This window comes from Armigeres subalbatus, chromosome 1, assembly GCF_024139115.2.
Source record: "Armigeres subalbatus isolate Guangzhou_Male chromosome 1, GZ_Asu_2, whole genome shotgun sequence".
Taxonomy (NCBI): Eukaryota; Metazoa; Arthropoda; class Insecta; order Diptera; family Culicidae; genus Armigeres; species Armigeres subalbatus.
The window spans coordinates 13,272,303-13,284,735 of NC_085139.1; the positions used below are offsets into that span (position 1 = coordinate 13,272,303).

General features: G+C 41.6%; 1 protein-coding gene across 1 annotated transcript in view; it reads left to right on the forward strand.

Moving 5' to 3' along the window:
* The first annotated feature begins 7,381 nt into the window (after positions 1-7,381).
* LOC134221946 (CLIP domain-containing serine protease B9) overlaps positions 7,382-12,433 on the forward strand; it is a 37,115-nt gene continuing 32,063 nt past the window's right edge. Inside the window, exon 1 of the mRNA XM_062701114.1 lies at positions 7,382-8,014. Coding sequence (XP_062557098.1) covers positions 7,948-8,014 — 67 coding nt within the window. The 5' untranslated portion in view covers positions 7,382-7,947. The remainder of the gene's footprint in view (positions 8,015-12,433) is intronic.

The window sequence follows — 12,433 nt, forward strand, 5'->3', positions numbered from 1 at the left end:
TCTCAAAACTAACTTTTTGTCACTTACACCCCTTTGCGTTTGACCCCCTCAATTATACCCGTTTTTTTCTTATCGTGATGTCGTGATCATAGCATTAAATATTCACCTGCATGAATCAACCCGAACAAAATCTATACTGCCGCTAACCGCAAGTCGAGCTTATCTGGAAAAACGTGCAAATGAGAAAACTGCTTGCAAAGTTTTTGTAATTTTTCTCCTCAAAAATTGTGTATAAGTAATTTTGATCAGCTCTAAACGTCACACACCAAAGATTGTTTGAATATTTAATGGAGCATAGTGGCTACAAAGTGAAAAACTCGCTTGTTGTGTTGAATGTATGTGATTGACTTGCGATTACTTTTCATCTGAATGAGAAAAGTAACCGCAGGTCAGTCACATTCCGTCGAGCAAAACTCCAATTTGTAAAAAATATAATGCTCTAACAACAAACATGGTGAAGCAAGCAATCTAAACATTTTGAAACTCTTGGATGCTTTGACAGCCCACATCGCAGATTTTCGTGATATCGTGATGGTAGTCCGTTGTTAGGCATAATATAAAATCGGTAATGAAGTATCGATATCAAAAATATCAAGTATTTCTTTCCGCAACATTATGAAAGCATTTCTTTTCCCGTTTAAAAATGAAGGAAAACATATATGCTACACACCTTTGAACAAAAACTTTTCCACAAAGTTTTACTACTAACAAATTTATTCAAATTGATTATTTCAAAATTAAATTAAGGATAAACTGATAATCGTGAAGGTATCCGGAATTTTAAAGAAAGTATTCTTTTCCAAAAAGTCTCCTGACAGTCCGGAAGGATTTTTAATCCCAGAAAATTTCTAAGTATTTTTAATCCAAGAATGTCTAGATGCTCAGGAACCAAGAGTGTTTAGGCTTTCCAAGAAATTAAATGTTTTGATGGTTTTATGGTTTTCCTTAAGGTTATTAAACATTTCCAGGAAGTACGCAATGGTTTCTTTTAAAAATATTTCTGGATTCTCAAAAGAATGTTTGAAATTCTATATGACTTTCTGTAGAAAATAAAGATTGTTGAAATCTGCTAATATGATTAATAACAAGTTTATAAAAAGTCTTAGTTATAAATTCTACCAAGTTTAGATAAATTGTTAGAAGTCCATTGTAAAACCATAATCATCCCTAATTCCACATATCTTGTCCGAAATAAGACCCGGAACTTTAGAGCATTCTTGAACGATCATAAGATTTCTAAGTAATTTGTAATTCGATCCATATAAATTTCTGAAAGTTAATGATCATTTCTTGAAATTAGTGGCTTTGAATTTCTGTGGTTCATGATAGTAGCTTGCAGGATGTAATTCATGCTTCTTAAGAATCCCGCTACGTCATGTCTGCTACTTGTCATTTTGTCCCAAGGCCCACCCATGCTCTGGCACGTGGAAGTGTCTGTAAGGGACACGTAACGCTTAGGGGGAGGGGGTTTGAACGAAGTGTGATCATCCATACAAAATTTTCAGACGTTTTATATAAAAAGTGTGACATAGGGGGAGGGGGGGGTTGAAAATGTCCAATTTTTGCGTTACGTAATTAATGCATCTTCCCTAAGCATGACTATCGTTGGTTTTTGCTCTAATTGGGAACCTGCTGAGAATACAAATAGTACCAATTTTATTGTAAATGATTCTATTAGCTGATGAATCTATTGATAAAATCATTCTCAGATTTCAAAAATGCGCTCACCGAGCAACCCGCTTGTGATTTTGAAGGATAGCATCGCGACTCATATGAATAACATTCGGAAATAGGTTGATTACGTCTTATTCTCATCATTTAATTTTATTGGGTAAATGGTAACAAACAACGCGTAAATGTATCAAAGCCTTGAAGTAAATTAGTTTAAAATCCAACTCATTATCTGGGTGAGAAATTAGAATGATTTCACAATAGTATTGCTTAGTAAAATGGGAAGTAAATATCACCTTAAAAAAATCTTTATTATCATAATCCAAAACATATTCGAAAGAATATGTTTGCAAGTTTCAAATTTCGACACGCTATATTGTGAAAAAAAAGTGAAACGATGGATAGCGTACTTAGTGCAACGTATTATATTCCTCTATCCATCAATCTTCATTCATCTTCAAATTCAACATTTAAATTTATGTTGTGGTTGCAAGTTAGCCACAACATAAATTTAAATGTGTACACAATTTTCTTTCGCATTTTTCTTTCGAAATGATTTGTTTTTGTATTCGAGAGGTGTTCTGGGCACATGTATTGAACAAATATGAACAGTTTGTATGACATTTTACGAAGGGAGTATACTTTTACTCGATGTGACTAACTTGCGGTTACTCTTCCATATGGGACAATTTTGGGTATTTTTTTCCATTTTTCTAGAACAAACTTCTCGCGTTGAATAGCATAACGCATAGTATATGTGAAAATAAAGTGATACATGATAATTTCTCAAAATTGCCAAAATTTCAGATGTGCTCGACTTGCGGTTAGCGGCAGTATATATCTTATATCTATATCTATATACATAAAAATAAATTTCTGTCTGCCTGAACCTTATAGATTCCGAAACTAATTAACCGATATGCGTGAAAATTTATATGCAGAGGTTTTTGGGGCCGGGGAAGCTTCTTAAGATGGTTTGAGACCCCTCCCCCTTAGGGAAGGGGGGCTACCATACAAATGAAACCCCAATTTCTACATAATTCGAGAAATAATCAAGCAAATGGGACCAAATCTGGCATGTGGAGGTTTTGGAAGGGAAGATATGTTTCCGTGATGGTTCGAAGCCTCTGCTTCTTCTGGAAAGGGTAGCTCGCATACAAATGAAGCATAAGTTCTTGCATAGCTCGACAACTAATCAGAGAATAAATCAATTTTTGGCGAAACAAAGTTCATCGGATCGGCTTGTGATGAATAAAAGTCAGTGTGATAAATGCGAGGATGGACTTATGTTATCGCTCCGTTCATCTATCTTTGATTTTGGGCTGCAAAATGGTGGGTTGACATTAAGGAAGGAGCGCCCAACAGAGCTTTGGTCCCCACAAGTCCCTATCTCACGCTTCCACGGGTCGTCCGATGACCAAAGACCGCCAGCTAACGGTTGTGTACTTAGCTGGTAGTGCAGCCTGGGCACTGTTGTCCTTCTGACATCAGCTAGAGTGAGAAGGTACGCCTCAAGCGTCTTTTCACCAGGAGGTGCGTCTCAAACAGCGTCTGCCTGGTACCCAGCGGCTGATTAACGAAATGCTGTATCGCGTCAGCTATACCTAAGGTGGCAGCCCCATCATCGCGATGTAGGAAACGCGACCCCGGTAAGGTAACTTACAGAAGCGATACAAATACCACGAAAAATGGAGATATAAGAAAAAGAGAACGTTATTTTTGGCAACCGACCCGGCAACGAAATAAGGACTATGATTGGAAACTCGGTACCTGGAATATCAGGACCCTAAATGAACCTGGACGAGTGAGCCTTCTGGCTCGTGAACTGCAGAAGGTTGGAGTGAACGTGGCTGCTATTCAAGAAGTCCGATGGCCTAGATCCGGAGAACGTGAATTCCGAGCTGTGGACTCCACGACCAACACTGCATTCAAGTATAACATCTATCACAGCGGCGGCGAAAGAGCATGGACTTGGTTTCGTAGTGATGGGCAAGCAGATGAAACGAGTGATGCGGTGGAAACCCATTAGCGAACGAATCTGTGTGTTGAGGATACGGGGCAAATTCTTCAATTACAGCCTAATCAACGTTTACGCACCGACAAACGATAAATCCGACGACGTGAAGGACACGTTTTATGAATGTCTTGATAAAGCCTATGGAGAGTGCCCAAAGCATGACGTGAAAATTGTTATCGGAGACGCTAACGCTCAGGTCGGTAGAGAGGACTTTTTCCGTCCCATAATCGGTAGGGAGAGCCTTCACTCCGCTACCAATGACAACGGCCTACGGCTAGTAAATTTTGCTGCTGCCAGAGGGATGGCCATCAGTAGCACCTACTTTGCACCAAAAAACATCCGAAAGCACACCTGGAGACACCCAAATGGTGAAACTTGCAACCAGATAGACCATGTTCTGGTGGATGGGCGCCATTTCTCTGATGTTATCGATGTGCGGACATTCAGAGGTCCGAACATTGACTCTGATCACTACCTCGTTGTCAGTAAAATTCGATCACGGTTGTCAACTGTATCGAACGAAAGATCACAGCGAACGATGCGTTACAATATCCAGCGATTATCGGCGGAAGGAGTATCGGCTGAGTACCGCCAGAAGCTCGACGAACGGATAAGTGCAATCAACGTTAGCGACAACATCAACGATCTATGGGAGTCGATCCATGGAGCGGTGAGCACAACAGCACGAGAAGTGGTAGGCACTGCACAGAGGCGACCCAGGACGGGTTGGTTCGATGTGGAGTGTCAGAGAGTGACAGACGAGAAGAACGTTGCCAGAAGCCGGATGTTGGTGTCGGGTACCCGATCGAATAGAGATCGGTACAAGGAAGCAAGAGCAGCCGAAAATCGAACCCACCGCAGGAAGAAAAAAAAGACTACGACGAACAAGTTATTAGTGAGGCGTAGGAAAAATTGGAGCAGAACGATATGCGGAGGTTTTATGAGTCTGTCAATGGCGTGCGGAGAAAGACAGCGCCATCTCCCGTCATGTGCAACGACCAACAAGGGAATTTGCTGACAGCTAAAACTGAAGTGGCTGCCAGGTGGAAGCAACACTTCGAGACTTTGTTGAATGGAGGAAGTGACGGTGCATCGGTGAGCAGAATAAATATTAGCGACGATGGAAAAGCTGTGGAGTCACCTACACTAGATGAGGTTAAAAAAGCTGTCAAAGAGCAGAAAAACAATAAGGCAGCGGGGAAGGACCAGCTCCCGGCTGAACTTCTCAAACACGGCAGTGAGCAGCTTTATGAAGTTTTGCACCATATTATGTCGAAAATATGGGAAGACGAGGAAATGCCTGCTAGCTGGTTGGATGGCCTCATTTGCCCTCTCTTTAAGAAAGGGCACAGACTGGAGTGCGCCAATTACCGAGGAATAACCCTCCATAATTCGGCGTACAAAATTATGTCCCGTATTCTGTTCAACAGATTGAGACCGCTTGAAGAGTCCTTCGTCGGCGAATACCAAGCAGGTTTTCGTGAGGGCCGATCAACGACGGATCAAATGTTTACCCTGAGACAAATCCTTGATAAATTCCGGGAGTACAACTTGCAGACACATCATCTGTTTATTGGTTTCAAGGCGGCGTACGATTCAGTGAAACGGAATGAATTATGGCAAATTATGCTTGAACATGGTTTTCCGGCGAAACTGATACGGCTGATTCGTATAACGTTGGACGAATCGAAACCAAGTGTAAGGGTTGCGGATGAAATATCGACGTCATTTGTTACCTTAGATGGATTAAAGCAGGGTGATGCACTCTCGAATCTACTGTTCAATATAGCGCTCGAGAGAGCGATTAGGAGAGCTGGTGTGCAAAGAAGCGGTACCATTATCACAAAATCGCATATGTTCCTGTGATTTGCGGACGATATCGATATTACCGGAATTGATCGTCGTGCCGTGGAAGAGGCTTTTGTGCATTTTAAGAGGGAGACAGCGACTCACGACTCACGATCAATATCAGCAAAACGAATTACATGGTCGCTGGCAATCAACGTGGGCTCATTAGTGGTGGTGGTAGCGAAATGGTGCTGGATGGTGAAAAATTAGAAGAATTTGTGTATCTTGGAACATTAGTGACGTGCGATAATAATGTTACCCACGAGGTGAAAAGGCGTATTGCAGCTGCAAATAGGGCTTATTACGGACTTCGTAACCAGCTTAAGTCCCGTAGTCTGCAAACGAAAACAAAACTCGCGCTGTATACTACTCTGATTCTTCCGGTGGCTTTATACGATCATGAGACATGGACGTTAAAGGAGGCTGATCGGAGAGCTCTCGGAGTGTTTGAGCGTAAGGTGCTGCGGACAATACTCGGCGGTAAACAGGAAAACGGTATCTGGCGGCGTCGCATGAATCACGAATTGTACCAGGTGTATAAAGGGCTGGATATTATTAAGCTTATACAACACGGCAGACTACGGTGGGTTGTTCGTATGCCGGAAGGACGTCAAGCGAAGATAATATTTAGTAGAGAACCCGGAAGAGGCCGCAGGCTTCGTGGAAGACCGCGTACACGATGGCTTTTTGCAGTTGAAGAGGACCTGAGGGCGCTCAATGTTCAGGCCGACTGGAAGCGATTGGCCCAGGATCGAGTCCAGTGGAGAAGGATACTCCATTCGGCGTAGGTTCATCGAAGAGCTGTAGCCCATCAAGTATCAAGTAAGTTTCAGCATGAACATCAAGCTGGTGAGCACCAACCACGCAATTTGTATGGAAATCACGACTTTCTCCGACGTTTGGAGGTCCACAGAGGTCATTTTTTGTCCGATCGCAACATCTCATCTCAGACAAATCTTGATGGACGGGAAAATTTGTGAGTCCCAAAATTGTTCCAATCGGTTCACTAACGGCTGAGATATAGCGATTTGAAAATAGCGTTCAAACTGTTTGGGAGGCATGGTCGGAGGAGTGTTATCGGATGTGACCCTAATAGCTGCCTCGATGCTCCATTTTCCACCTTTTTATGAATAACCACAACCAAATGCAAATACGTGACCAAAATAATGGAGGCAAAATGACAATTGTGACAATCTAAATAATATGCAATACTCAAATCGTTGGTGGTTTTGAGTGCGATGAAAGGAATAACCCAGGAACTCAGGTGAGTTATTATTATATGAGATTTGAGTTATATTTTCACTCAAGTAAACGTTAAAAAATCGTTCGACAATTATATTATTGGTTACCGTTTGAGATTACAATTCATCCAAAATGAATGAAAATCCAATAGGCATTCTTCCTTGTGTACTTCCAGGTACGTTTCGCGTATCATTTTCGTTTCTAAAGGGATGAAATAAAAGCATATGAAATATTCATCTTGAGCATGAATTTCAAGCGATAATGTCTAGGGGGTGCCACAAGCAATGGCAAGGCCTCAAGGGATAACACTTTACAAAAAGGTTGAAAACTGCTGCTCTAGAGAAAGGTATTAGTCAATTATTATAATTTATTGTCGACTAATAAAAATGAATTCCTTCGTTGCAAATTGAGCCATCGAGAAACCATTTAATATCTGTCCCACTATAAATTTATCTCTCGCGAGTACGAACAGTGAGTTCCGGCGAAGATGCTCTCGCACTACCGCCAAGTAGCCCGCAAAGCAAAACTAAGCATGCTGTCCATCGCATTTCTGGCTACCGAAGAACTCCGCAGAATCGCGCCGCCGCGGTACCAATAGGTCACCCAAAGCAATGCGCACCGCGGCGGCGATTACGTTCTTCCATGCTGCTTTTGCTTCGGCCGGTTCAGTTTGAACACTTTAACTGGCGCTGCTGCAGCTCGGCCGAAAACAGTCGCGGGTTGGTCGCGTTACGAGTCGCAGTAGCAGTTCGCGCGTAGTACAACGTGGGCTCCCGAACACCTGTTGCGCTGTCCGACGTCTTAAGACTGTCCGTCATCGTTGCTTCAATTTCGTGTTGGTCTGAATCAGCATGAGACAGCTGCTGAGGCACAGAACCGCCAGCCTGACTAACCAACTAGTGCTGTAGTAGTGCATGTTGAAAAATTGGTCCCTGATTGGAAATATCCATGAAAAAGCGGAAAATACGACCGATATCGAATGCGAGGTTTTCCAAAAAAAGAATTACAAGTGCACAATCTCGTGAAAGTATTTAGTGGTACGAAAGTGAAACCAAAAATAAATTGAGTGCGTGTGATCAAGGCAAATCTATAGTTGTCGGTTCTTGGCGAGGAAAAGGCCGAGTTGTGTATGATAAGCAAATTCGCCATATACTAGTGGTCTATTGAAAATGGTGCAGAAGCAGATGCTGGTATTCAGCGTGGCTGTCGCAATAATGGTGATCTATCCAAACAATGGTAAGTTAAGCATGCCTTCGATTGCATAGGGTTAAGAAACCATTAATTCAACAAACGAGAGATCAGATTGTTTAGTTCATATTCATTCCCAAAGCGTTGATATGCAGTAGGTTACTAGAAACATACACTCAGGGAGGATCGTCATAAGAAAACAGCAGCACAAAATAATGCCAGGTAACTATGGCAACGCGTAAACAACAGTGGTGAAGCATAGTTCTAACAATATTAGGCCTATCTATAGTTGATACCGAGATGAGCAGAATTCGAGCAATAGGTAGAATAAATGCTAGAAAAAGTTTTATGCTTTTAGAGTTTTTCCCAAAGTCAGAAATTTTAAGGAAAACCACACAAAGACCTATAAAACAGGTAGGTATAGGAGATAAGATATAAGATAGTAGAATATAGAATTGAGCAATTATCGAATTTTTGCTTCCTAAACGAAAGTTAAAGATATTCATACTTGTTTTTACTTTCGTTTTTATAAAAATTGGGGTTCTGTAACACATTGGGTATTCTTTATGAAAGTCAATTAGGCGGAATTTATGGATTGGATGTGTGGATTTTAGTAGGAAGCTATACCAATAATGCTGTTCTCGCTGCAATGCATCCAATTAAAAACATAGAGTCAAGTACGAGACACATGGAGACGAGTCGAGGTTCAAATACGTATGTGTAAAAACTACAACGTGGTGGAATTAAATGGAATAGTCTTATGAAATGTGCAAATGATAGTGCTTCCTTGTGATTTATGCTTCTGAATGCTTCCTATATTTAGTTGAATCAATTCGGCCTTAAGAACTTTTCCAAGCAAAGGAAATGAGTCCTTACTGTTCAGGATTCTATTCAAATGTATTATTTTTAGAAGCTTAGATTGCTATTTGAAATATGTTGTAGGTATTCTCACCCTTTCAAGTCAAAACACCAAAGTTTTCAGCGACATTAGATTATATGATTGAAGTTGAAATATCATAAGATGTACTAGGATAAATGTTGCAATAGTGGAGGAACTTACCACGTTCCAACACTATTCATTCTCCCAGAATAATATCGAATCTTATTTCACCTACCTTTAATATGCATTCGAAAGCTCTCCGCTTCTATTTTTATATTGAAATGCTTTTGTTGGAAGAAAATCCGTTTTTCAAGCCTAAAATTACAACTCCAATTACAGGAACAATGTTCCAGTTTTTTTTAATTTGCGTTCCTACAGTTACGAATCCCATTGTTTTTCAATGAGACTCGCAACTATAGGAACACTACCGCAACTATTGGTGCATAGACGAAAAAATGTTAAGGTATTTTGATGATATTTACCAGTTTAGAAGGGCTATGAAAGATATTATGGCTCGGTTCGGAAACTGACAGATATACCACAGACAAACAGACGTAACACTAGAGAAATTACCATCGACCATGACTTCATCGATCATTTTAAATTTGATTGATTGCGCGTTTCACAACTAGAGGCGCTGGCATCGTAATCCTTCGAGTTTGACATTTTACTCCAGCGCCTTCTGGTGACAATGTCATACGAAACATTGTTTCGTGTAACATGCTCGCAAGATGGTGGTAGAGGAGTTGGCTGATGGATTTTTCAGAAATATGTTCAAGCTGTTACGTCTGTTTGTCTGTGGATATACCAACTGTTTGACAGTGTGGGTTGCTGCGATTGATTTGTAAGTTTTGAGTATACCATACTACCGCAACTGTAGGAACACCCATGACTATCGGAACTTTTACAATATCGCAGTTTCAAAACATTCCGATTTCCAATACTCTGGATCCCAAAATCGAATAAAACGTGCATTAAGACTGAGTATGTTCGATGTTCGATGGCCCGAGTTGTTTTCAATGATTTATATTCTACTTGCTGACTGGATGCATTATTGTCCTATTGTTTGCGACAGAAGGGCGGTATAGCCAAAAATAATACATTGCTAAATTGAACGATGTCTTAGATGCTGTTAGTAAAATACGAAATTTGATCAAATTGTTTAGTTTAGCAAAACATAGAGGTGTCAAAATTTGAGCTCTAAGTGGACTAAGGACAGTGGAACTATCATTCCCGAATAAGGTTAAGAAAAATATTAAAGCGAGGAAGGACCAAATCATGGTCGAGGTTTTCAAACTTGGTAGTGAGCAGCTACAATAATGAATTACCCACTTTGCGTGTGCTTACTGCGGCTAACCTGGAGATAACTTTTGGTAGAAATAACGGATTTTTCCGAACGTGGGAACTTTTTTTTAATATACCTAGTTGGTACCAGCTTTGCTGGAAAGTGTCCGCTACTACGCCTACCAAATACTTTTACGATAATGGTGTTCAATTTCAAGAAATTCAACCTTTTCGAGTACACGAAAAATGTTGAGTCATTTATCATTACTATCGTTATATGTACTGTCATTTCAAGCATATGGTTCCGTTATCTGCATGAGCTTGTTTCTATATGGGATAGATCAGCCTTATAGGCAGTTTAGGTGATCCAAAAGCTCCTTGAAGAATGAGATATACGGACTAGCCAGCATTACACTTGATTTCTCATCTGTAAATTCTAACAGAATGGTCCCATTATGATCAATAGAAACACGCTGGGTCGTCTACAATCTTTTACAAAGTTTGTGGGTCGTCCAAGAACTCCTTGGAGTACAGACCTGCGGATTAACCAACGTAACGATGGACTTCTCACTTGTGACTGCTAGCAAAACAGCCCTATCCTGGTATACAGAGACACGCTGAGTGGCTTACAATCATTTACAAGGTTTGTAGGTTGTCCAAGAACTCTTTGGAGTATAGACCTGTGGATAAACCAGCGTAATGGGCCGAACACAATGGATACGTTTGAGTGCGTTTTGACAGTTTTCCCATGGAGAAACTGTCAAAACGCACGCAAACGTATCAATTGTGTTTGGCTTATAACGATGGACTTCTCACTTTTGACAGCTATAAAAATAGCCCCATTCTGGTCCATCGCGTGGTTTATAATCATTTACAAGATTGGTTGATCACCCAAGAACTTTTTGGAGTATGGACCTGCGGATCTACCATCTCTATGATCTATGATAATTAAAAGTAGAGCTGATTGGGCTGAAAGTCAGCACCAATTAATCTCACAACTGACTTGAATCCGTTAAAACTAAATCAATTGTCAAAGAATGTCGACTGGAAGAAAAACAAGTTGGTTCATTGGGACATGGAATAGTATAATGTACCGCAGAACAATATTCAAATGAAATTTTACCATTGGAATGGCTTTGAGCATTATTCCATGAACAGTGTTTGGCGTTTCACCAATTATTATGAAAAAAATTATTTGTTTTTTTTTTATTCAGACTAAGGCCGAAGTGGCCTGTGCGGTATATAAGAGTCTTCTCCATTCGGCTCGGTCCATGGCTACACGTCGCCAACCACGCAGTCTACGGAGGGTCCGCAAGTCATCTTCCACCTGATCGATCCACCTTGCCCGCTGCGCACCTCGCCTTCTTGTGCCCGTCGGATCATTGTCGAGAACCATTTTCACCGGGTTATTGTCCGACATTCTGGCTACGTGCCCGGCCCACCGCAGTCGTCCGATTTTCGCGGTGTGAACGATGGATGGTTCTCCCAGCAGCTGATGCAACTCGTGGTTCATTCGCCTCCTCCACGTACCGTCCGCCATCTGCACCCCACCATAGATGGTACGCAGCACTTTCCTTTCGAAAACTCCGAGTGCGCGTTGGTCCTCCACGAGCATCGTCCAGGTCTCGTGTCCGTAGAGGACTACCGGTCTAATGAGCATTTTGTAGATTGTCAGTTTGGTACGGCGGCGAACTCTATTCGATCGGAGCGTCTTGCGGAGTCCAAAGTATGCACGATTTCCAGCCACTATACGTCTCCGAATTTCTCTGCTGGTATCATTTTCGGCAGTCACCAGTGAGCCCAAGTACACAAATTCTTCTACCACCTCGATTTTGTCACCACCGATGCCAACTCGCGGTGGGTGGTTCACATTGTCTTCTCTTGAACCTCTTCCTATCATGTACTTCGTCTTCGACGTGTTGATGACTAGTCCGATCCGCTTGGCTTCCCTCTTCAGTCTGATGTAGGCTTCCTCCATCTTCTCAAAGTTACGTGCCATAATATCTATGTCGTCGGCGAAACCAAATATCTGGACGGACTTATTGAAAGTTGTACCACTCGTGTTAATCCCTGCTCTTCGTATTACCCACTCCAAAGCGATGTTGAATAGCAGACACGAAAGACCATCACCTTGCCGTAACCCTCTGCGGGTTTCGAAGGGACTCGAGAATGCCCCTGAAACTTGAACTACGCACATCACCCGATCCATCGTCGCTTTGATCAACCGTGTCAGATTATCCGGAAATCCGTTTTCGTGCATTAGCTGCCATAGCTGGTCTCGATCGATTGTATCATATGCGGCT